The 27,511-nt window shown below is 37.4% G+C and overlaps 1 protein-coding gene across 10 annotated transcripts in view; it reads right to left on the bottom strand.

The window, feature by feature from the left end:
• The window catches only part of NSD1 (nuclear receptor binding SET domain protein 1), a 146,595-nt gene that overhangs the window by 57,428 nt on the left and 61,656 nt on the right, over positions 1-27,511 (bottom strand). For all 10 annotated transcript variants that reach the window (XM_019450430.2, XM_019450436.2, XM_053907120.1 and 7 more), the window contains 3 exons: positions 24,094-24,229; positions 15,589-15,761; positions 10,710-13,281 (listed from right to left, as the gene is read on the bottom strand). In XM_019450430.2, coding sequence (XP_019305975.2) covers positions 10,710-13,281; positions 15,589-15,761; positions 24,094-24,229 — 2,881 coding nt within the window. The remainder of the gene's footprint in view (positions 1-10,709; positions 13,282-15,588; positions 15,762-24,093; positions 24,230-27,511) is intronic.

The raw sequence follows: 27,511 nt of genomic DNA, 5'->3' as shown, positions 1-27,511 counted from the left end.
TCCCCTGCTTGTGCTCTGTCTCTCAAAAATAAATAAACTTTAAACAAACAAAATATTGATACAGGCTACAATATGGATAACCACAAAAACATTATGCTAAATGAAAAGAGCAAAACACAAAAGATCACATACTGTATGATTCCATTAATATGAAACGTCCAGAAGAGGCAAATGATGGGGGTTTGGGGGTAGAATCAGTGGTTGCTGGGGCTAGGAGTACAAATGAACTAGCTATAAATGGGATGGAGGACTCTCACTGGGTAGAACAAATGTTCTAAAACTGATTTATGGGGATGGTTGCACAACTCAATAAATTTACTAAAAATCACTTACTTATGCACTTAAAACGTATGAACCTTATGGTGTATAAATTGTACCTCGTGCTCTCTTTCTCAAAATAAATAAACTTAAAAAAAAAAAGACTGAATTACAGTTCTTTTCCTAAAGAACTACATTACAGTACGTACTAAGAGCAACATCACTCCTCACTACACATTATTAACCCTTGTCATACACCTACTTTCCTAGTTCGGAAACCTCAGAGGCAAAATAGATAAAGGAAGGGGGGAAAAAAGGCAAAAGTCCACACACTCCTTCATAATAATAAAGTTACTGAGCCCAACCTCCTGTTGAAAACAAATAAAAATGCTACAAAATGTTTTTAAAACTACTTTAAAAGCAGCAAAGCACTGACAAGATTGTAATGAACTACAAACCAAAAATTACAAGTAATAACTAGAGAAATAAAGCAATGAAATGGATTAGGTCCTGAAGACTTTGAGATCCAGCTAAAGCATACGAGGCAGAAGTTTGAGAGAGAATAAACTAGGGCCCCAAATAACTCTATCCTCAGAGTTACAGTAAAGCAAAAGAACACCATGTCCCAGCCTCCAGGAGACCACAAGGAAAGGTACCTTGGCAAGAAGTAGAAGGGGAGCAGGAGGGAAAATGAGTCCTTGAGAAGCTGTGACTGGTGCTCCTGTGGATTTGTAGCTCCCATAAGAAAATCAAGCAATTGATGTAAATTATGAAAAATAAATTATTAAAAAAAAAGTCAAGCTATTAGTACATCATGTTTAACAGAATAAAGGGCATAAAAAGGAATGATCATCCTAACAGACACAGAAAAACCACCTAACAAACCAGGAATAAAAGGCAACTTTCTGAACTTGAAAGGTCATCTATCAAAGTCATAGCTAACATCATAGTTAATAGTGAAAAATTGGGTATCTTTGCCCTAAGATCAGGAACTAGACAAGAGTGCCTGTTCACTCGACTTATGCTTAACACTGCACTGGAGGCTCTAGCTAGGGCAATTAGTCAAAAGGAAAATAAATAAATAAATAAATAACCAGATGAGAAAGGATGAAGTAAAAGTGTATTAGCTGATGACATGATCATGTGCATAGAAAATCCTAAGGAATTCAAAATAAAATAAATTAGAACTAAAAAATGAGTTCAGCAAGGTTGCAACATGCAAAATCAATATACAAAAATCAAGTGTATTTCTGTATACTTGCAATGAACAACCCAAGAATGATCATTTTCATATCTCATTTGTAATAGCATCAAAAAATAAAATTAAAAAAACAATAAAATATTTAAGAATAAATTAAACAAAAGAACCACAAGAATTAGACATAGAAAACCGTCCTGTGGTTCATAGTTTAGAAAACTTAACAATGGCAACACTGCCGAAAGTAATCTACAAATCCAGCACAATTCTTATCAAAATCCCAGCTGGCTTTTTTGCAGAAATTAACATGCTGGTCTGAGAATTACAATGGAAATGCACAAGATCCAGAAAAGTCAAACAATCCTGAAAATTGACAAAGTTGGAAGACACACTTTCCAATTTCAAAACTACAATAATTACTACAAAAATAGGGCAAGTTAAGACTTCGTGGTACTGACATGGTAAAAACAAAACATACATACATACATACATACATACATATACATTGATATATATATATATCAGGGAGTCTGGGTGGCTCAGTTGGGTAAGAATCTGACTCCAGCTCAGATCATGATCTAACGGTTTATGAGTTCAAGCCCCACATTGGACTCTCTGCTATCAGCACAGTGGCTGCTTCAGATCCCCTCTCTCTCTGCTCATTCCCAGCTCATGCTCTCTCTCAAAAATAAACACTTAAAAATAAATAAAAGACAAATGACCATAAAAAATAACTATAATTTAAAAACTACATTGAGGGAGGGCACGCCTGGGTGGTTCAGTGGGTTGAGTGTCTGACTTTGGCTCAGGTCAGGTTCTTGCAGTTCTTGAGTTCTAGCCCCAGTCAGTCTCTGTGCTGACAGCTCAGAGTCTGGAGCCTACATCAGATTCTTTGTCTCCCTCTCTTTCTGCTCCTCCCCCAATTCGTGCTCTGTCTCTCCCTCTCAAAACATAAACGTTTAAAAAAAAAAAAAAAAAAAAAGACCACCAGGGTGCCTGAGTGGATCAGTTAAGCATCCAACTTTGGGTCAGGTCATGATATTGCAGTTCATGGGTTTGAGCCCTGCACTGGGCTCTCTGCTATCAGCACAGTGGCCACTTTGGATCCTCCGTCTACTCCCCTTCTCTCTGCCTGTCCCTTGCTCTCTCTTCAATTAACTAAAAATAAAAATAAAAATAAAAATAAAAAAAGAATTAATGCCAGAATTTCTCAAACTCTTCCAAAACACTGAGGAGAGAGTATTTCCAAATTCATTTTATGAAGTAAGCATTACTCTAATGCCAAAGCCAGATAAATATACTTAAAAATTAAAAAAAGAAAAATTTAACCAATATTCCTTATGAACATTGCTGCAAAAATTCTCACAAACATTAGCAAACTGAATTCAACAGAGCACACTGAAAGGATTACACACCATGACCAAGTGGGATTCACCCCTGGGATAGAAGGATGGTTCAACATATTTTAAAAAAAAGTAATAAAGACATTAACAAAATGAAAATCACATGACCATCTCAACTGATGCAGAAAAGGCTTGACAAAATCTAACACCTTTTCTTCTTTTTTTTTTTTAAAGTAAGCTCTAGGCCGAACATGGGGCTTGAACTCATGACCTTGAGCAAGTCGGACACTCCTCCCAATACTTGTTCCTTAGAAAAACATTCAACAAACTAGGTAGTCACATATGTAAATCCGTGTGGGGGCTGTGTGTGTGTGAGAGAGAGAGAGAAAATAGCATATATTTCATATATGAAAATACCATAACATGATATTCTATCATAGAAACTGAAAGCTTTTTCTCTAAGATCAGGAACAAGGCTAGGATGACCACTCTTGCCACTTCTACTTAACACAATACTGAAGTCCAAACAAGAGCAACTAGGCAAAAATTAGAAATAAAAAACATCCAAATTGATAAGAAAACAGTAAAATGGTCTCTGTTCACAGGTGACATGATCTTACATGAAGAAAATACTAAAGATTCCACCAAAAAATAAAAAAAATTACCGGTTAAGAATAAACAATTGCATAAAGGTGCAGTATACAAAAATCAACTTTTAAAATCAGTTGCATTTCTATACACTAATAATGAACAATTCAAAAAGCAAATTAAGAAATCAATCCCATTTACAATAGCATGAAATAGAATAAAATATTTATGAATAAATTTAACCAAGGACATGAAAAACGTATGCACAGATGATTACAAACACTGCTGAAATTAAAGACAAATGGAAAGATTCCCACATTCATGAACTGGGAGATTTAATATTGTCAAAATGTTCATACTAGCCAAGAGTGATCTTCAGACTAACTGTAATTGCTACCAAAACCCCAAAGGCATTTTTTGCAAAAATAGAAAATAAAATCCGAAAATGCACATGGAATCTTAAAGGACCCCATAATAGGCAACAATTTTGGAAAAGAACAAACACATCCTGTTTTCTAAATATATTACAAAGCTACATTACAATATGATATTCCCATAAAGACAGACATATAGATGACTGGAACAGAAAGGAGAGCACAGAAATAAACCCTTAGGTGTAAAGTCAAATTCTTTTTGGCCAGTATATTAAGACTACACAACAAGGAAAGGATAGTCTCATCAATAAATGGTGCTGGGAGGGGCGCCTGGGTGGCTCAGTCGGTTAAGCGTCCGACTGCGGCTCAGGTCATGATCTCACGGTTCGGGAGTTCGAGCCCCGCGTCGGGCTCTGTGCTGACAGCTCAGAGCCTGGAACCTGTTTCAGATTCTGTGTCTCCCTCTCTCTCTCTGACCCTCCCCCATTCATGCTCTGTCTCTCTCTGTCTCAAAAGTACATAAACGTTAAAAAAAACTTTTTAAAATAAATACATAAATAAATGGTGCTGGGAAAAGTGGATATTCACATGCAAAAAAGAAAGATGGATCTTTATCATGAACTACATACAAAAATTAACTCAAAATTATATCAAAAACCTAAATCTAAGATCTGAAACTATGAAACTCCAGAAGAAAAGGAAATAGATTCAATTCATAAATGAAATGAGCAATTTTTTCTTTGATAGGACATCAAAAGCACAAACAACAAAACCAAAAACAGACAAATTTGACTACATGAAACTTTTTTCTACAATTTTCTGCACAGCAAAGGAAACAACTAACACAATGGAAATACAACCTACAAAATGAAAGAAAATATTTGCAAACCATATATCAAATAAGGGGTGATCACCCAGATTAAACAAATCAGTTAACAAAAGAACAACCCAACTCAAAAATGGGCAATGGACTTGGAGAGACATTTCTTCAAAGATATACAAATAGCCAATAAGCATATGAAAAGATGCTCAGTATCACTAATCATCAAGGAGATGCAAATCAAAACTATGAGACATCAACTTACCCCTGTTAGGATGGCCACCATTAAAAAATAAGTAACAAGTACTGAGGATGTGAGGAAATTGGGACACTAGTGCACTGTGCACTGTTGGTAGGATTATAATATGGTACAGCCACTATGGAAAACAGTATAGTTTCCTTAAAATATTAAAAATAGAATTCTATGATCCGTTCCAATTCTGGCATGTATTTAAAAGAATTGAAAATGTGATCTCAAAGAGATATGTATTTGCACATCCATGTTCAATGAAGCCTTATTCATGACAGTCAAGTTATGGAAGAACTTAAATGTCCAATCTCAAATGTCCACTGATAGATGAATAGATTAAAAAAATACATGTTATGTACATACAATGAACTATTATTCAGCCTCAATAAAGATGGGAATCACGTCATGTGCTAGATTATGAATGAATCTTGAGGACATTATGCTAAGTGAAATAATCCAATCTCAAAAAGACAAATACTACATGATTCCATTTATAGGAGGTATCTAAAGTAATCCAACTCCTAAAAACAGAAAGAGAATAGTGGTTGCCAGGGGATGGGGGAAAAAGGGGAAAAACGGGGAGTTGCTGTTCAAGGAGTATAGCTTCAGACATGAAAATGAAAAAGTTCTAGAGATCTGTTGTACAACAATGTGCATACACTTAATACTGTAATGTATATATGGCACTTGTTCAAAAGTTAAATCTATGTATTTTTTACAATAATAATAACCCATTACTACATTCTAACCAAAAGAACCAAACACCAAAGTACCACATATTGTATGATTCTATTGACATGAAATGCACAGAAGAAACAATGGCCTTGAATGATAACTGGATCAGATGAACTTGACAGATATATTCAGAACTTTTCATCCAAAAACAGCAGAATATACATTCTTCTCAAGTGCACATGGAACATTCTCCAAGACACAGGTATAAATGTCTATGCACAAAATTCAGGAACACCCTAATATATAAAACAATCACAAACATAAACAATCTTATTGGTAATAATGTGGTACTTGCAGGGGACTTTAATACTCCACTTACAACAATGGATAGATCATCTAGACAGAAAATCAGTAAAGAAACAATGGCCCTAAATGATACACTGGGCCAGATGGACTTGACAGATATATTTAGTATTTTCTTCCTAAAGCATCAGAATACACATTCTTCTCCAGTGCACATGGAACATTCTCCAAGATACATCACATACTGGGTCACAAAGCAGCCCTCAATAAATGTAAAAGAATTAAGATCATACCATGCATATTTTCAGATCACAATGCCATGAAACTTGAAATCAACCACAAGAAAAAATTTGGAAAGCCTCCAAATGCATGGAGGTTAAAGAACATCCTACTAAAGAATGAAGGGTCAAACAGGCAATTAAAGAAGAAATTTAAAAATGTATGGAAGCAAATGAAAATGAAAACACAACAGTCCAAACACTTTGGGATGCAGCAAAGGCAGTCCTAAGGGGAAAACACATTGCAATCCAGGACTATCTCAAGAAACAAGAAAAATCCCAAATACAAAACCTAATCGCACACTTAAAGGAAATAGAACAGCAAAGAAACCCCAAAGCCAGCAGGAGAGAAATAATAAAGATTACAGCAGAAATAAACAATACAGAATCAAAAAACAAAACAACCACACACACACACACAAAAACAAACAGTAGAACAGATCAATGAATCTAAGAGCTGGTTTTTTGAAAAAAATAAACAAAACTGATAAACTCCTAGTCAGACTACTCAAAAAGACAACCCAAATAAATAAAATCACGAATAAAAGAGGAGAGATCACAACCAACACCACAGACATACAATCATTAGAAAATACTATGAAAAATTATATGCCAACAAACTGGACAACCTGGAAGAAATGGACAACTTCCTAGATACGCACATACTACCAAAACTCAAACAGGAAGAAAAAGAAACTCTGAACAGACCAGTAACCAGTGAAGAAATTGAATCAGTTATCAAGAATCTCCCAACAAATAAGAGTCCTGGGCCAGATGCCTTCCCAGGGGAATTCTACCAGACATTTATTTTTTTTTTTAATTTTTTAACGTTTATTTATTTTTGAGACAGAGAGAGACAGAGCATGAATGGGGGAGGGTCAGAGAGAGAGGGAGACACAGAATCTGAAACAGGCTCCAAGCTCTCAGCTGTCAGCACAGAGCCCAACACGGGGCTCGAACTCATGGACTGCGAGACCATGACCTGAGCCAAAGTCGGACGCTTAACTGACTAAGCCACCCAGGCGCCTCTCTACCAGACATTTAAAGCAGAGTTAATACCTATCCTTCTCAAGCTGTTCCAAAAAACAGAACTGGAAGGAACACTTCCGGAGTCATTCTATGGAGCTAGCATTACCTTGATTCCCAAAGCAGAGACCCCACTAAAAAGGAGAATTGCAGGCCAATATCCCTGACAAACATGGATGCAAAAATTCTCAACAAGATATTAGCAGACCAAATTCAACAGTATATTAAAAGAATTATTCACCATGATTAAGTGGGATTCATTCCTGGGCTGCAGAGCTGTTTCAATATTTGCAAGTCAATCAATGTGATACATCACATTAATAGAAGAAACGATAAGAACCATATGATCCTGTCAATATATGCAGAAAAAGCCATTTGACAAAATGGCTTTTTCTTAATAAAAACCTTCAAGAAGTCAGGATAGAAGGAACATACCTTAACATCATAAAAGCCATATATGAAAAGCCCACAGCTAATCTCATCCTCAACGGGGAGGAACTGAGAGCTTTGCCCCTGAGGTCAGGAACACGACAGGATGTCCACTCTCACCACTGTTGTTTAACATAGTGTCGGAAGTCCTAGACTTAGCAATCAGACAACAAAATGAAATAGGGCATCCAAATTGGCAAAGAAAAAGTCTAACTTTCACTTTTTGCAGATGACAGGATACTCTACATGGAAAACCCGAAAGACTCCACCAAAAAGCTGCTAGAACTGACGCATGAATTCAGCAAAGTCACAGGATACAAAAATCACTGTACAGAAATTGGTTGCATTTCTATACACCAACAATCAAGCAAAAGAAAGAGAAATCAAGAAACCGATCCCATTTACAATTGCACCAAAACCATAAAATACCTAGGAATAAACCTAACCAAAGATAAAAAATCTGTATGCTGAAAACTATAGAAAACTTATGAAAGAAATTGAAAGACACAAAGAAATAGAAAAACATTCCATGGTTCATGGATTGGAAGAACAAATATTGTTAAAATCTCAATACTACCCAATGCAATCTACACATTCAATGCAATCCCAAACAAAATTGCACCGGCATTCTTCTCACAGCTAGAACAAACAATCCTAAAATTTATATGGAACCACAAAAGACCCTGAGAAGACAAAGTAATGTTGAAAAAGAAAATCAAAGCAGGAGGTATCATAATCCTGGACTTTAGCCTCTACTACAAAGCTGTAATCAAGAAAGTATGGGATTGGCACAAAACCAAACACATATACCAATGGAATAGAATAGAGAACCCAGAATTGGACCTACAAATGTTATGGCCAACTAATGACAAAGCAGGAAAGAGTATCCAGTGGAAAAAAGACAGTCTCTTTAGCAAATGGTGCTGGGAGAACTGGACAGCAACATGCAGAAGAATGAAACCGGACCACTTTCTAAAAGCATACACAAAATAAACTTAAAATGGATGAAAGACCTAAACGTGAGACAGGAAACCATCAAAACCCTAGAGGAGAAAACAGGCAACAACCTCTTTGACCTCAGTCACAGGAACTTCCTACTCAACACGTCTCTGATGGCAAGGGAAATAAAAGCAAAAATGAATTACTGGGACCTCATCAAGATAAAAAGCTTCTGCAAAGGAAACAATCAAGAAAACTAAAAGGCAACTGACGGAATGGGAGAAGATATTTGCAAATGACATATCAGATAAAGGGTTAGCATCCAAAATCTATAAAGAACTTATCAAACTCAGCACCTGAAAAACATAATTCAGTGAAGAAATGGGCTGAAGACATGAACAGACACTTTTCCAAAGAAGACATCCAGATGGCTAACAGACACATGAAAAGAAGTTCAACATCGCTCACCATCAGAGAAATACAAATCAAAACCACACTGAGATACCACCTCACACTGGTAGAGTGGCTAAAATGAACAACTCAGGAAACAACAGATGTTAGCGAGGATGTAGAGAAAGGGGAACCCTCTTGCACTGTTGGTGGGAATGCAAACTGGTGCAGCTGCTCTGGAAAACAGTGTGGAGTTTCCTCAAAAATTAAAAATAGAACTACCCTACGACCCAGCAATAGCACTACTAGGAATTTATCCAAAGGACACAGGAGTGCGGACTCATAGGGATACTCGTACCCCGATTTTATACCAGCACTTTCAACAATAGCCAAATCATGGAAAGAGCCCAAATGTCCATCAACTGATGAATGGATAAAGAAGATATGGTTTATACATACAATGGAATACTATTTGACAATAAGAAAGAATGAAATCCTGCCATTTGCAACAACATGGATGGAACTGGAGAGTATTACGTAAAATGAAATCAGTCAGAGAAAGACAGGTATCATATGTTTTCACTCATATGTGGAACTTAAGAAACTTAACAGAAGACCGAAGGGAAGGGGGAAAAATAGTTTCAAACAGAGAGGGAGGCAAACCCATGAGACTCTTAAATACAGAGAACAAATTGAGGGTTGATGAGGGGACAGGGGAGAGGGGAAAATGGGTGATGGGCATTGAAGAGGGCACTTGCTGAGATGAGCACTGGGTGTTGTACGTAAACGATGAATCACCGGAATGTACTCCCGAAACCAAGAGCACAATTTATACACTGTATATTAGCTAACTTGACAAATTATATTACAAAAATAAAAATAAAAAAATAACAGCCAGCATCAAAGTTAAAAAAAAAAAAAAGAAATGTACAGAACAGGCAAATCTACAGATTGGGGAGAAATGAAAGGAAATTAATAAAGGGTACAGTATTTCTTTCTGGGTGATACAAATATTCCAAAACTGATTGTATTGACAACTGCACAAGTCTGTGAATATACTAAAAACCCCTGAAGTAAACTTTAAAATGATGGGATATCTCAAGGTATGTGAATTATATCTCAATAAAACTGTCAGAATCTACTGTGATAAAACAACTTTGAGAATTTTATGTTTAAGGATAGTCAGTGTTATCTTCAATAACTATAGTGTATAATATTGCATATTAATATCTTAAAAGACCATTTTTCTTCTGCTAAGGTTAAGATACCCTAGTACTTCAGTTTTCTTGTTGTTCTCAAATCTCATTACAGAAGGGAAGTTAAGACATCTTAAGGCCTTTGAGTAAGTACTACAGAATACTTTCTTTTTCCTAAAAGCACATGTCCCCTTCTGTCTACATAATATGTAGTAGACCTTCCTTAAATTGTAGTAAAGAAAGCCTATCATTCAATAAAATGTGTTCACTTTCTCTAAACTAACAACTATGTTTAAATTTTAGGCTCAGAGCCTCTCAATTACCTAAAATGCCAGACTGAGTCTCCAAAAGTTCATAGATTTAAAAAGACAGGAAATGTCTTTTTAAAGACATTTCTTTAGTCTAAAAGCAAAAGTAAAAAAAAAGAAAAAAAAAGAGCTCTGGTAATACATAATTTCTGAAAGTATATGGAAACCTGGTCGTAAAAATTCAGGACCTTCTACAAAAAGCCCTCCCTTCACTTCACATGATAAGTCTTTCTTCCCAATCTACCCTTCCTCCTTTCATCAAAACAAACCACCCTCAGGAGGGTAACATTACCACCACTTCCTCTAGCCCTTTATCATACTCATGAATCCTTACCTGGTTCAGGGAGCTCAGGCTGGGGAGTCAAACTGGGAATTCCTGGCTCTTTTTCCATTTCCTCAATGCTGGCACTGGATTTATCACAAACATTCAACCGTGGCCCAACTGAATCTAAGCAGCTAGCATGATTTGGATCTGCCAGGGCATCTTCTAGTATGTTTGTCGAAGTAGGGGGTCTATGCTCTGGGAACTCATCCCCCTTCTTTACAGGGTCAGCTGGAAGCAAAACCCCAAAGGCACCCTCAGAGTTTTCTTTCTCCCTAAATCTGTTAGTGCGCTTACGAGGTTTAGTGCGCCTTTGGTTTAAACGTTGCCACCGCTTTTTAGGCACCGCTTGATTTACACCATTGGGTTCATCATTCTCACTGTTCACTTCAGTATCCAACTCTGGGCCTTTTCTGTTTTCAAAAGAGGGGCCTTTTTCAGGAATTTTATCAGGGTTAGACTGGTTGACTTTGTCATCAAAATTAACACTGGAAAAATGGGCACTGTCTTCACTTGTTAAATGACCCATTAACTGAAGGGGTTCTTCTTTACCAGGGTCTTCTAGTCCACCTCTTGAGCAGCCATTCTCTGAACCCCCACTTGGTCTGTCTCCCTGCAGTGCAGTCTCAAGAGTCACAGCTGGAAGTCGGTTCAGTTTTCTTTTGCGCTCTGTCTTTAAGGCTTTACGGTTTAATGTGTTCTTTCCCATCTGGGATGAAAAACTATCTCGCAATTTAGATGAAGGTTTTGATCGCCCACAGTTGCGCCTAGTAACACAGTTTGAACGACTTTTACCAGAAGCAGGGAGGTCTCTTCTGTCAGACACTAAGCTGGGGACAGATACAGACAACTCTCCAGACAGTGCAGGGTCACCCCCGCTAGGGCTAGGACGGACTGGGTTCTGAGTGCCATCTCCATTTTTTTCTGAATTGTGAGTGGAGCTTCCTGAAACCAAGGCCTTAGAAGCAGCTACAGGACTACTGGTAGAACAGTCCCCAAGACCAGGACTCCGATAGGAAACCAAGTTTTGAGCAGTCATTAAGCGTTGCTCCTTGGTCTTACTATCATGCATATCTTTCAACATCATTAATAATGTACTGAATTTGTAGTCTGGTTCAATAGGTATATGATTCTGACCAGAGGCAGGAGAAAAGAGTAATGGTTTTGATGGCTTTGATGTTCCAGAGTCACTGACATCTTCACTTAAGGATCTATAAGAGAGTTCCTTCAACTCTGACAGAACGTGTTTCACCACTGCTGTTTCTATGTCATTTGAATCCCTGGTTTTCTCATGCATGTTGCTCAGTAGTTTTAGCCCATCCACTTTCCCACTTTTGGAAATGCTGGCCAAAGGAGAGCCTTTAGTATCAGAAGAGCAGCATTTCAAACTGCAGTCCTCATTTGTAACTGGAGATTCCACTACAACTGGATTTTCTTTATGTTTGCACTTTATACTTCGGATCTTGGGCTGTTTGCTTTTTGAATGTAACAGAGCTTGACTTGTAGCCCCACCTTTTATTAGGGAATTCTCACTGGAAATGCTTGATGGTGTGTTGAATTTTGGAGAGAAACCATCATTTCTAAACTCTGATTGGGGTTTGCGGATAAGAGTAGACACTTTAAGATCAGAGAGATTAACCTGAGATGTCTCAGTTCCAGGCTCTCCTGTCTTAGTACAATCCATTAAGTGGTCTGTATGTGAATTAGTAATGAGGGACTTCTGCTTTGCTTTTACCTTAGTGTTTGTGGCAGGATACCTAGTATACTTTACCTTTTCATTTTTCTGCACAGATAAAATGTTCTCTGTTCTATCAAAAGCATCTGTAATTTCAAGGACACTGTTATCAGATTCTGAACTATGATCTATGGGATCCAGATCACTGCTTCCATCATCAGAAGTGGTACAGATACTAATGGAATCACTGCGCTTTTCTTCATCACCTGCTCCAATATAACAGAGCTGTACTTTCGAACTACACACCAAACCTCTTTGGAGTTTTTTCTTTTCCCCAGAATGTTTAGAGATCAAGGCACCCTCAGACAAGCCCAGTAAAGAGTCACAATTTGAAGTCTCAAATTCTTTCTTTGCAGTGTTTTTTGCACAAGAAGAAAACAGGAAATTTCCTGGGGCAGTGCTGGACCCTGTGAGGCTGTTTGCTATCCTGGAAAGTTCATTAGAGGCCTGCTTATCAGATACATCCCCAGAAATAAAGTTTAGGCCAAGGTTCTCTGGAATCTTTCCCCTTCGTTCTTCCTTATGTGCTTCAAATTGTATGTGGCCCTTTTTCATACTAGTCCTTTTTGGATTATCAGAACTCTTTCTGGCTCGAGACTTAGCACAAGGCTTTTCCTTCTCATCTGCAGAATGTTCTGAGTCAAAAGCCAGAGATTTCAAGCAGCCATTAAGTAACAGGTCATGTTCTGATTCAGGATCATTTGTACAGTCCTCAAATGGCATGTCCTCCTCACTGTCCAACTTGATTGAACTGGTGACACATCTTCGGTTCTTCGACCCTTTGGGAACATCATACTGTTCAGCAAGACCAACACTGGCTTCCCATTTACTCAAAATTTTCTGAGGAACCTTAAATTTAAAGGAGAAAAAGATTATAACTTATCAAAAAAAATGCGAAAGGGAACAGGGAGATTATCAGTGAAGACCTCTCAAATAAGCTTTTTCAAGCCTTATAATTTCTTCAAGGCACTTTTTGAAAAAAAAATTTTTTAATATTCATTTATGTATTTCGAGAGAGAAAGCAAGCAGGGGAAGGGCAAAGAGAGGGAGAGAGAGAGAATCACAAGCAGGGTCTGCGCTGCCAGTGCAGAGCCCAATGCAGGACTCAAACCCACATACAGTGGGATCATATCTGACCCCAAATCAAGAGTCGGATGCTTAACCGACTGAGCCACCCAGGTGAATCAAGACACTTTTATGGTACTAGCCAGGTGGTTAGCACCCATTGCTCACCCAAAGCCTAACAAATGGGGGGACTCCTCAAAACTACTTCTACCATTAAGATCTATCGTTAGAGGAAAGATTAATCCTATACACCCTCCACTCTCCCATAAAATAAAGAATAAAATAGTGGATCATTAACCAGGATTGCATTACTCATGCACATGACATTACTAAATCAAGGAATAATCAGACTCTTCCTACCTACCCCTCCACACTTTAAAATAAGGATTTATTTTCTTCCTGACTTATGAAGGTCAAGCACTTGCTCAGTTGTATAAAAGAAAAAGAAAAAGGCTAAAGAAGATGAACACGGAAAAATGAAGAAAGGTGAAATGAGGTCAGATCTACCCTAGGAACCCTAAATTTGAACTTCTGGTTATCACTATAAGCCCTTTTATTTCTGGTGATGTATCTGATTGTTCTACACATGTTACATAAAATCTGAATTATAACCAAGCAGTCTCCTAGGCTTAATCATGTAGCCCAGAGACAACAAAAACCTTGGGTATTACAGATGTTCCTTTCTTGATTCCTCACAACATGGAGACACTGATGCTCCATGCGATACACCTATTTTTTCAAACATTTACTTACCTCCTTGGCTTTATACAAGAGACATTAGGCAAGGTTCCAGTTATCAGCTAACTATACTTTAATACTTGTAAAAGGGGTGTTTCACTGAGCATGTAAAAATTCAAGTCACTGGATAGGTAGCCTCCTCTTATAAAGCAATGAGCTGACCATCTAATTTATTTTACACTCAAGTACACATTCATTAATTCTCATGACTGTGATAAGAATTAATCAACTTTCCAAAACCTGAAAGCCCTAGTGAACTATTTCACCTTCTAGGACTGACAATAAAGGAATAGTAAAAGAAATAAACCAAATTTTATTCACCCAACGTTAACACAAATCATCAAGCAAATGGAAAAAAACAATGCTCTTTATTAAAATATTACTGGGGAGTGGGGGGGGGGGGCGGTGAGGGGGGGACCCTGGGTAGCTCAAGTCAGTTAAGCATCGGACTTTGGCTAAGGTCATGATCTCATGGCTTGTGGGTTCGAGCCCCACAGTGGGCTCTCTACTGTCAGCACAGTGCCCGCTTCAGTTCCTCTGTCTCCCTCTCTCTATGCTCCTCCCCTGCTTGCACTCTCCCTCTCTCGAAAATAAACAAACATTAAAAAATTAAAAAAAAAAGAAAACTGATTATGAAAATGCAACCTTAAGTGTCAACAACCACATACAAAAAACAAAAAACAGCATATGCAACACCATGGATGGAGCTAGAGTGTAACGCTAAGTGAAATAAGTCAGAGAGACAAATCCCCTAAGATTTCACTCATGTGGAATTTAAGAAACAAAAGAGCAAAGGGGTAAAAAGAGAGAGACAAAAAGAAACAGACTCTTTAAACTATAGAGAACAAACTGATGGTTACCAAAAGGGAGGTGAGCTGGGGGATGGATGAAATAGGTGATAGGGATTGAGGAGTACCAGGTGACTAAACAAAAACAAATAAACCCAAGACAACAAAGAAAAATGTTTGCAGCTTTACATTTCTCATTTTAAAGAGAAATAATTAATCCAGAGAGTGAGAAGTAGAGTATTTCATCTCAATGACCATGTTCTTCTTACAAAAGATAGGACCAAAGAAGACTGGTCATGTTATTTTATACTGTCACATCTAAGTGACATGGTAACAGTTATCTGAAATCCTTTCTCAAAAAAATCAAGTATAAATATTTGGAAGGCTAGCCCTATTTCATGCCTGCAAAAATTACTGCTTTCAGCTATTTTCTCACAAATATCCAATTACCAAAGGAAAGAACTTATATTTCAAAATATAATACTTCTTCCTTGCCTTCTCCCTGCCCACCACAAAAAAGACAGTTTGAGAGGCTTTTTTTTTTTTTTTTTTTTTTTTTTTTTACCTTATGCCTATATCCTTTTTCTTTCTGCTTTCCTCTTCTCCTAAGAACAGGTAGCTCTTCAAATTGATGTCTGCCTTCAAACATGACGATTGCTTTTCCAGCCACCCAGGCTCTCTCTGAAGGGTCCCCAAAAGCCTCCACGTAGTACTGTCGATAGGGCCTCCGGTTTGAAACTAGATAAAGATAAGAACCAGTGTCATTACTTTAAAAGGATGACTGTTCATCATCAAGAGAAGCGCCATGCAATTATTGCCAAAGAAATCTCTATTTTAAAAAAAGAAGAAGAAAAAGTGTTAGAAAACCTATACAACAATCAACTCTAAGATAGGTCAGAAAGAAGGAAAATTTTAAATATTTCAATTCACGTGACAAGAAAATGCCCAAGAGTTTCTGAAAGAACTTCAATAGTTTGGTCAGCTGATATACTATATATTCCAAACCTGTGAGAGATCGATTAGTTGTTAATCATAGAACAAATTAATATAGGAACCAAGTTCCCACTACCAACAATCTATAAAAGTCTTATACCCTTGTTACCAGAAAATACAAAGGGCATTTAATAAGACTCAGCACCAGAAATAAAATAATTAGTAAGAACTAACCACCAAACAAACTTTAAAACACTTTGCTAAAATATAATGGAGGGGGAAAAAAAATTCTTCAACACTATGCCACATATGATATGCTAACATTTATGGAATGGATACTCTTGACCAGGCACTCATTTACACTAGGTACTTTGCATAGAGTCTTAGTCCTCACAACAACCAACTCTAAGAAATAAGTAGTACAATCCCCATTTTATAGACACAGTAAGTAAATAACTTCAGAGAAGGCAAATTCAGAGTGAAACACTGGCTTTACAGAGAAAGCAGAACTTGATACTTCAAAATACTGAAATTAAAAAGAAAAAAAAAGCCCAAGAGCAATAAAAATAAAAATATATCCAGTTATTCTAGTTTCTAGTTTATTCTAGTTTCTTAGTTGTCCAAAATTCTAAGCATACAATTAACAACAACAAAAATACAGATCTTGTTCAGAAAAGATTGTAAGCAAATTTACCTAGTATATGTATCTTCCATCCATACTTAGCATTTTGGCATTTTTCATAGCAGTAAAAAATCTCACAAAAGAAATATACCAGGACTATACAAGGTATAATGATTTGTCTCTTTTTAGACAAGGAAATCATCTAATATACAAATTCATTTATACAGGAACTCACAACTAATTCCCTTAACCATTTTTTAAAACACAAAAAATACAAACATCTCTTTCAATAAAAAATAAGGAAAAGCCTACTTCCTTCAGAATAGAGAAGGAAGGAAGGAAGGAAGGAAGGAAGGAAGGAAGGAAGGAAGGAAGGAAGGAAAGGAAAAGAAAGAACAAACAGAGGGAGAAGGAGCGAGAAGAGAAGAAGAAAGGAAAAACAAAAAGAGAAGAAAAGGAAAAAGGAAAGAAGAAAGAAAGGGAGAGGAAATTTATAAACTGAACTTTAGAACAAAACTAAGGTCTCCATAGTAACTGGAAGAGCCAAAATGTCAAGTAAATTTCAATGGCAACTTTTTTATAAATGCTAATTTCAAAGCTACATAACCAAAGAATGAAGAGTGTCTATGAGCTCTCATAAACTTTAGTTGCAATGCCTGCGTTTCTATAAAAATATAGCTTAATAAAAAAATTACATGGTCAAATTTTGTTTTTTAGTCCATTTCAAAAACAATTCTATGAAAAAGGTTAAACTCCTTACAGTCTCTACCTGCTAAATTAAATCCTTTGAATAGAAACCACCTATAAAGGGGGATTAAAATTGGTAAGATATAGGGGTGCCTGGGTGGCTCAGCTGGTTAAGCTCAGCCCCACATTCATGAGTTCATGGGTTCGAGCCCCACATCGGGCTCTGTGCTGACAGCTCAGAGCCTGGGGCCTGCTTCAGATTGTTTCCCTCTCTCTGCCCCTCCCCAACTTGTGCTCTCTCATGCTCTCTCTCTCTCTCTCTCTCTCTCCCTCTCTAAAACAACATTTTTAAAAACCTGGTAAGAGGGGCACCTGGGTGGCTTAGTCAGTTGAACGTCCGACTTTGGCTCAGGTTAAGATCTCGTTGTCTGTGAGTTCAAGCCCTGCTTGGGGCTCTGCTGGCAGCTCAGAGCCTAGAGCCTGGAGCCTGCTTTGGATTCTGTCTCTCTCTCTGCCCTTCCCCCACTCGTGCTCACTCGCGCGCTGTCTCTCAAAAATAAATAAACATTTTAAAAAATAACATAAAATAACATAAAATAAAAAAATAAAATAAAAAACTGGTAAGATACTGGGTGCCTGGGTGGCTCAGTCGGTTAAGCACCTGACTTTGGCTCAGGTCACAACCTCGCAGTTAATGAGTTGGAGACCTGCAATGGGCTCTGTGCTGACAGCTCAGAGCCTGGAGCCTGCTTCAGATTCTGTGTATCCCTCTCTCTCTGCCCCTCCCCTGCTCAATGCTCTGTGTCTCTCTCTCTCTCTTTCAAAAATAAATACACATTAAAAAATATTTTTAAAAATTGATAAGACATATATGTACCTATATATGAGTTCAGAAAGTCAACTGAGAAGTAAATAATTCTCCCATATAAACAAGTAAATTCAAACAACACATTATAATGTGCCAGAACTGTAAAGAGGACAAAAAAAGAAAACTCAGGGCCTGGTGGGTTAAGAGATATACAAACAGATTATGGTAAAAGAACATGAGAAGTGCAATACCATAAACATTCACTTTTTAAAAAAGCAGAGATCAGGGGCCCCTGAGTGGCTCAGTCAGTCTGACTTCGGCTCAGATCATGATCTCATGGTCTGTGAGTTCAAGCCCCATGTCGGGCTCTGTGATGACAGCTGGGATTCTGTCTGTCTGTCTGTCTCTCTCTCTCTGCTCCTCCCCCACTCACGCTCTCTCTCTCAAACATGAATAAACATTTAAAAAAAAGAAAAAGTAGAGATCATCGGGCACCTGAGTGGCTCAGTCAAGCATCGACTCTTGGTTTTGGCTCAGGTCATGATCTCACAGTTCATGGGATGGAGCCCCACATTAAACTCTGTGCTGACAGTGCTGAGCCTGCTTAGGATTCTCTCTCTCCCCCTCTGTCTCTGCCCCTCCCCCACTCTCTCCTTCAAAATAAATAAACATTTAAAAGAGAGAGAAAATCCATAAGGAAGACAAAATAAATTTACAGTACTATAGTATATTTACTGAAAAACATCTGTGTGTAAAAGATTACATAAGGACCCAAACATTTCAAATCTCTGTTGTTCAAGGGTCAACAGCCTAAGGCTCTAGGTGAGGTTTCCAAAAGATGATGAAAATGACAACCAATGTATCAGATCACGTGGAAAAAATTAAAACTAGGAGAGTTTTACTATGAATTCATAATAAATATATAAAAGACTAAGAACCCTCTCCGTCACCAACACACACACACACACACACACACACACACACACACACATATAACTGCAGAAAAATCAAAAGGTTGTGAGGGCAAAGTAAGCACAGGACATTACATGGCTAAGCTGTGTATACTGTTAACATGATAACATACACACTAAATTCCTAACCAAAATTATAACAGGTAAGATAGCAGGATGCTGGAGGTTGGTGAGAGGTTAAGGCCCAAAGCAAGGATTAAAATGACTAATCCACAACTTCTATAGTGAGAAGTAAAAAGTAATCCAGAAGGAACTTTGAGATACAGAAATTAACTTTCAAAAGATCCAGCTGACAGTTAAAGCTTAAAGAGAGGGTATAGAAAGAGCAGACTGTTTTCTAAACAAGGCTTACAAAATTAACCACTTGACTTTTTTAATCATATGCACTGTATATAACATAAGTAAACAATGACTTCTAAAAGTGATTTTATAAAAATTTGGGTTTTCTGGGGCACCTGGGTGACTTAGTCGGTTAAGCAACCAACTCCAGATTTCAGCTCACGTCATGATCTCACGGGTTCATGAGTTGAGCCCTGTGTCAGGCTCTAAGCTGACAGTGCAGAGCCTGCATAGGATTTTGTTTCTCCATCTCTCTGCCCCTCTCCTGCTCATTCTCTCTCTCGCTCGCTCTGTCCCTCAAAATAAATAAAAAAGCTTTAAAAAAAAATGTGGGTTTTTCTAATACCATTTGAAACATTTGGCTTTGCTAAGAAAACAATAAACATGAATGAGCACAATAATATGAACACTGAAGTACAATTTTTAATTTTTCACTGGTATCAACTAAAAAGTGATACAAAGTAGTAACTGTTGAGCCCAAGTAAAGTGTATATGGGTATTCATTGTGCTATTCTTCAATTTGTCTATAGGTTTGAAATATTCAAAATAAAAGGTAGGAAGGGGAAATTATACCACTACAAAACAGTCAGACATTAATATTGGTCATAGTTTCAGTGTGGTGGGAAACAGGTAACTTTGACAGCAGTCTATCCAAAATGTCCTATTACTAGGCAGCGTCAATGGCAAGACTGGTGATTCCACCAGTTGATGTGTTATGAAGGAGACAAGCAAAAAATAAAAAATAAAAAAAAGAGCATGTTCAAAGAAAAATGGAGCGTTAACTACTAAGAGTAATAATTAGGATTCCAGAACTTGGCTGACTACAGCTGGCCATAAATATACGGAAATGAAAACAAAAGTAAAAATTACCAAAAAAAAAAAAAGGGGGGGGGGGGGAGACGTATTATGAGATAACTAGCTGTAAGGTTAAATAGATCCATTTTAACATGTTTTGTCATTTTGTCAATAGGAAGCTGTCTTGAATTTAAGAGTTTTAACCTTTTTATAGTGCAAAAATAAAACATGGTATTTTCCAGTCAGTAATGGCACCTGCTGTCTGGTGTGATCACATTCTTGACTCACGAGAAACAGGCCGGACAGGAATCCTCAAGTATACTACACCAAACCTCCAGTCACTGCACCCTTGCCCTCCCCTAGTGTTAAGGATGCTACCTCTCCTCCCACCGAGGCCAATTTCTCACTGTGATACGAATGCCATCTACCTCTCTCTTTTCCCAAAATCCTGTTACGATCCTGTCTTTGATCCCTTACAACTGTCAATACCCTCTATCTCCAGGACTCTTCTCATCAGCACTACTAACATGATCATCCCCATTTTTAGCAATTCTTCTGGACCCCATATATCTTTCTACCTGTCACATCTCCACTTCTCTACCTTTGTCTCCATTTCCAGTCTAATCTAACTTCAGCCACAACATAACGCCAAAAACACCACTGATCTCCAACCCCCTTACACCTAATGGACATTTTATTTGCTCTCCAGGCAAAGTTCAACCAAATCAATCACATCTTCCTTTGTAAAACATACTAGTCACCAGTACCACATACCAAATAATCCTGGATTTCCGCTTCCATCTCTGATTTTTCCTCCATCTCTCTTCCAAGCTTAGTAGCTACATACAGGCCTCAAATAATGGCTTCCGCAAAGCCACCCTATTTTTCACTGTACATTTTGTCACAAGCCATCTCCTCCATGCCTTGTTCATGGCTTCAGTTAACAACAACAAGCAGATGTCACCTTATGGATGTTTCAGTGTTCTCACTAAATGGCACCACTTACTGATGTACTGGTGAAGATAAAATCTTGGGAGCCATCCAAAGATACAGAAACCTCAAGACTTTATTCTCCCTCACTCCTCATTACCCATCCATTACCAAATCATATAGATTTATCTCCTAAGTTGTTCTTTATTCTCTATTCACCATATTCGCCTCACCATAATCACTGCAATGACCCTTTTAGCAATTTGCTCTTACTTATTTATAACCTCTTCCAATCCATTTTCTATACTGCAGTCAGAGAAAAGTTTACAAAACACATATCAAATCACATCATCTTCTGCTCATAGCCCTTTAATGGCATCACACTGTTATAAGAATAAAGTACAGGAATGCCTGAGTGGCTTAGTCGGTTGAGCATCCGACTTCAGCTCGGGTCATGATCTCCCGGTTCGTGAGTTTGAGACCCGCGTCAGGCTCTGTGCTGATAACTTGGAGCCTGGAGCCTGCTTCAGATTCTGTATCTCCCTCTCTCTGCCTCTTCCCCGATTATACTCTGTCTCTTTCTCTCTCAAAAATAAATAAACATTAAAAAAAAAATTAAGAATAAAGTTAAAAATTTTAAGTCAAGTCTAAAAGAGGCTACATGATTTGACTCATATCAACTTTCCCAGCTTCATACTGTGCCACCTTCCATCACTCTATGGGTGGAAGACCACTCAAAGCCAGAGTACACATTATTTTCTGTGCCTGGAACCATCATCTCCTTCTTTTCCTAGTTAATGCCAACTCATCCTCTCAAGTCTCAGATCAAAGATAACTTTACTAACATAACTGCCTCTGAATATCCTGCACCACAAGTCCAAATTAGGTACCCCTGCTATATCACTAATTGTACACCAGTTTGGACACACTTCTCAGTTAAGTAATTATTTGCCTGATTATTTGTTGTTATCTTATCTCTTTAACTGGACTCTAATTACATAAAAGGGCAAGCAGGACTGATGTTTTGCCCATTAATGGATCACAATACCTAGCACACTAACTGTACAATATAGCTAGAAATTGTTGAATAAATGGCATGGACCCAATTAGGGTGCATAGCACAGTACAACAAGTTAAGAGCAGAGGGGGAGGAATAAAATAATTTTCTACTAGTAGTACTTAAATGTCCAAACAACCCACAAAGAATAAGATATTTAAAAAACAGTGAGCTGGGCTGCCTGGGGGTGTTGGTTAAAGATCCAACTCTTGATTTCAGCTGGGGTCATGATCTCACAGTTCACGAGTTTGAGCCCATGTCAGGCTGTGCGCTGACAGTGTAGAGCCTGCTTGGGATTCTTTGTTTCTCTCTGCCCCTCTCCTGCTCTCTCTCTCTCAAAATAAATACTTTTAAAAATTCAGATGAATAAAACAAAAAACAGTAGGTCTTTAGACTTTAGATTTAGACTTTAGATTTACAGATGAATAAAACAAAAAACCTATAAAGCTCTTTAGGTATACCTCAATATTCAAAATATAAAATCAAATCCTGCAATTAATCCTACTTTTGGTAAATCATCCTACAGACAGACATGCATATGTGGAAGTTATTCTTTACACTGTTGTGTGTGCAGAGACGCATTTATGTTATGTACATATGTATGTAAATATGCATGTATAGGCTTTACAACACAAGATCAGAAACAACCTAAACGTCCATCAACAGGAAAATGGTTATATAAAGTACAGCATATTCAAAAAGTGGAAAACTATGCAGCTGTTAAAAAAGAGAGAGAGAAAACTGGGGTGCCTGGGTGGCTCAGTGAGTTAAGTGTCCAACTTTGGCTCATGTCATGATCTCACAGTTCATGCGATCTCGTGGTTCATGAGTCTGAGCCCTGCATTGAGCTCTGTGCTGACAGCTCAGTGTCTGGAGCCTGCTTTTAGATTCTGTATCTCCCTCTCTCTGCCCCTCCCCAGCTAGCGCTAGCTCTCGCACGCACGCTCGCTCGCTCTCTCTCTCAAAAATAAACATTTAAAAATCTAAAAATTAAAAAAGACAGTCTTCAATGCACTAACATGGAAAACCTCTAACAAGCAAAAAAAGTACGCTGTAGAACATGAACAACAACAACAAAAGTGCTACATTTGTGTTAGAATAAAGATGAGAATATATACTTGGATTTATAGAAAGAAATATTAAAAACAACTGGTTACTCTTTTTGAAACAGCAGATCAGAGAAAAGGAGGGAGTTGATTTTTTAAATATTGTGAATATATGACCTATGCAAAAACTAAAATACACATATATTAAAATTAAAATTAAATCACAGAACATCTTAACAGAAAAAAGGCAGCTTAAGATCAAGTTTTGGCCCCCACCTTACATTATTTTAAAGATACTGATATTCATGGGGCGCCTGGGTGGCTCAGTCGGTTAAGGATCTGACTTCATCTCACGGCTCATGATTTTGAGGTGCCACACTGGGCTCTGTGCTGAAAGCTCAGAGCCTGGAGCCTGCTTCAGATTCTGTGTCCCCTCTCTCTCAAGAATGAACATTAAAAAAAAAAAAAAAAAAAAGATATCTGATATTCAAACAGGGCAAATAAGAAACAAAGTACAGTAATTAAAGGGAATACTCTAAATCAAGATTTTAAAATTCAAAATAATTCATAAGCCTTCATTATAATTGTTTCAGCTTGAAAACTTAACAGCAAAGATACAAACCTAAAGACTGAGGTAGATTCTCAAAGTGACAATGTGTAACTTTAGGTAACAAACCTAACACTTTCCTGGCATCTATAAATGGAATAACTGAATTTTTAAATCATAAACTAAAACTTTTAAAAAATTCAAAAAGGTAAAATATATTAATAACAATTCATCCACAAAATACTCAAAGGTAAAAATGGAGTATTACTAAAGATAGCTACAAATTTTTTATTCCATACTGTATTTTATAACATATAATCAACTACTAGTATTACCTTTCATTTTTGAATGTGTGTTAATCAATGGATCAGAACAAATCCTGCAGGGCCACCATGGGCGTCTCTTGAATTTTGCCCAGATGAGATCTCCAACTTCATACTTCAATGGCGTAGACTTTTTCTTGGGTTGACACTTTAGACAGACAAAACATGGGTCATCAGTAAGAATCAAAACCTTTGAAATGGTGTACTATTTTACTATTAGCCTTCTGAGAAAGCAATGCACAGAATTCTAGATGAAAACGCCCAGCTTAACAGCAATTACAAAGAACTAAATTGTCTTAATTGTTCATAACACAGCCCTTTATACAGTAGCAGCTCTCAACTTATATTTATTTTATATAAGTAATCTACCTACATTCATAAAGAAAAAAAGTAATTATTTTGAACTATAAAAACCTAAAAACTGAAAAAAGACACAGAATCATTCCTAGAAGATGTTTTTGCCCTAGTCTTTGCATCACAACATGGCTAGGTGAGAGCGGGAAGATTATAAAAAGAATTTAGAAATAATGTCAAGGGACTATGTTGTCCCAAATACATGTCAATTATATGTCAATAAAATGGGGGGGGGGCAGGTAGACTATGATCCCTTCTGCAGGTTATATTTGACATCCTTCTCAAACATACACATTCCTATTAATTACATAACAATAATGGCTCTAATGAAATAATCCTGAATGCTACAGGCTAAGCTCTAGCAGTGTCAATGCAACTGACCCAGACTTTGGACCTGCAGAACGGTATACTGCACAACTCCAAGGAACACCATTCATGTAGAATAAAAAGAATACAAATCAAGCTTCTTGGACTTGTCTAATGTAGAGACTCTAGCTGCATCTTTTCTCCAAAAATAATATGCCTAATTTATCTTCAATCCAACATCCTCCATCTAAGCTCTAAACCCATGCCTGTGCCTTTAACACACCATAAGCAGACCTCTTGCTTAAGATGAAGACAGCTTTGTGTTCAGTAGGACTGAGCTTCCCACAACACCAAAGGAGTTGTAAGTGTACTGAGATATTTCTAGGTAGCCAAAAGAAGCTCCTAGGGTACTTGGACAAAGACCAACCTCTCCCATTTACTTCAAGGAGGCATACAAATTTCTGAAAGTGCCATGTCTTGAAAAAGGTTTGGTGAGCTCCTCCTCCAGACTCAATCTTCCCTCCTTAATGCCTAAAATGAATTAAGCATTCAATAAAGAGTATGCTAAATGAACTGACTGAAATCATTCAAATAAATTGAGTATTCAAATGAATAATACTCCACCTCAAGGAAATCAAAGAACTGAGCTCAATCCAATGACTTGTAAGTTACCAATTCAACTTTAAGACTCTGTTTTCAGGGCTGCCTGGGTGGCTCAGTGGGTTAAGCATCAAACTCTTGATTTTGGCTCAGGTCATGCCCTCCATTGGGCTCTGTGCTGGCAGCGCAGAGCCTACTTGGAATTCTCTCCCCCTGTCTCTCTCCCCCTTCCCTGCTCACCCTGTCTCTGTCTCTGAAAATAAATAAACTTGACAATAATTTGACAGAAGTTAAATCCCATGGAATGCCCTTATTGAAAATATTGTGATTAGTTCTACAAGTATAGAGTTACTGGGAAATAAGACAGACTACATGTTATGCTTTGAAAGGAAAAAAAAAAAAAAGGCCATTTTTGCCTGTTATTAGTTTGTAAGTTATCAGGAAAAAAAGGTTTGCAACTTGGCTTTCAAACTTTGAAACTTTAAAACCAAGATACGAAGACAGGATGGGAAAACAAATTTTTTATTTGCCTGTACTAAAAACTACAATTTGAGTAGGTTCCCATATAATTTATGATCATTTATTTGGCAATCATTGCTAAACATTATATTGGCTGATTTATTCAAGTCCTAAATCACTTTAAAAATAGTAGCTAACATTTACTTGTTTGCTATGTGCTAGATACACATTTTTTAATTCTCTTAAGGTAAATACTGTATTACTACTCTTATTTTACTACATGCCTATGGTCATATGCTATTTAGCAAGTGGCAGAGCCAGGATTCAAATCTGGGTAGTCCAATGCCACAGCCGAAACTCTCAACCACTGCCTTATCATCCAGTAACAATAAAACCCTATGACTATTATATGCTTTATGATAAACTAAGCCATAATCAATCTATGACATGATATTGGTTCAGTCTTCCTCATGTTACTTCAAAAAAGTGATATTATCAGAAGTATAGCCATAAAACACATGCCTTCAAATGTCAACCGTATCTCAACAAGCAATTTTTTAAAAAACATTTTTTTAATGTTTATTTTTGAGGAAGAGAGAAAGAACATGTGAGTAGAGGAAAGGCAGAGAGAGAATCTGAAGAAGGCTCTGTGCTGTTAGTGCAGAGCCCAGTGCAGGGCCCGATCCCAGGAACCCTGAGATCATGAACTGAGCCAAATTCAAGATTTGGACACTCAAATGACTGAGCCACCCAGGCATCCCAAAAATATACTTTTAATAGCAAGGAAGGAACATAACATAAGTGGTATTAGGTAAAGCCAGAAGCTGAATCACATAACCAGACAAAGTAGTAATGAGTTCTGTCTTCTGACTCTATTACAAATTATGTCATCTTAAACAAGTCACTTAATTCAGCCTGTTTCCTAAGCTATAGAATCAAGAAACACCTGCTCTACCATGAACTATCAAAATGAAAACAATTCTATGCCTAATATTGTAACCCAAAGGAAAAACTCAAAAAGTAAATGAATTGTAGAAAAATACTTCAAGTAGCTATTTATGACAACAAAAAGTTAACATCCAACAAGAGACCTGTTAAATGAAATATGCTGACAACTCAATGAAATATGCAAAGTGCAGATAAAGTTATGGAATAATGAAGATGTAACACACACTCACACATACAACGTAACCATTCAGAAACTACACTGAAACTATAATGATGATTTTAAAAAATAACAAAGTCAGTGAGAAACACAAAAAATTGTTCCATTGGGGCACCTGGGTGGCTCAGTCAATTAAGCATCCAACTCTTGCATTTGGCTCAAGTCATGATCTCACAGTTGTGAGATCGAGCCCAGAGTTGGGCTCACTCTGAGCGAGGAGCCTACTTAAGATTCTCCCTCCCTGCCTGTCTGCCCCTTCCTCACTTGTGTGCAGGTGCTATCTCAAAAAAAAAAAAAAAAAAGTTTCATTAAATTATTGGTATCATGGATAAAGATTGTCACAAACTTGAAGCATTCATTTTCCCCCATGCTCTTTTTTTCTTTTTTTTTTTAAGATTTTATTTTTAAGTAATCTCTACTTCCAACATTGGGCTCAAACTCACAATGCTGAGATCAAGTCGCATGCTCTACTGACTGAGCCAGCCTCTTTCTAATGCTATCTTAACTGATTAACCACGAGAACCAAATAAAACAATGTGTGCAAAC

The sequence above is a fragment of the Panthera pardus genome, unplaced genomic scaffold, assembly GCF_024362965.1.
Source record: "Panthera pardus isolate Hobbes unplaced genomic scaffold, ASM2436296v1 HiC_scaffold_2, whole genome shotgun sequence".
Taxonomy (NCBI): domain Eukaryota; kingdom Metazoa; phylum Chordata; class Mammalia; order Carnivora; family Felidae; genus Panthera; species Panthera pardus.
Note: the sequence above shows the minus strand (reverse complement) of the source record. Positions and strands in the feature narration are given on the sequence as shown.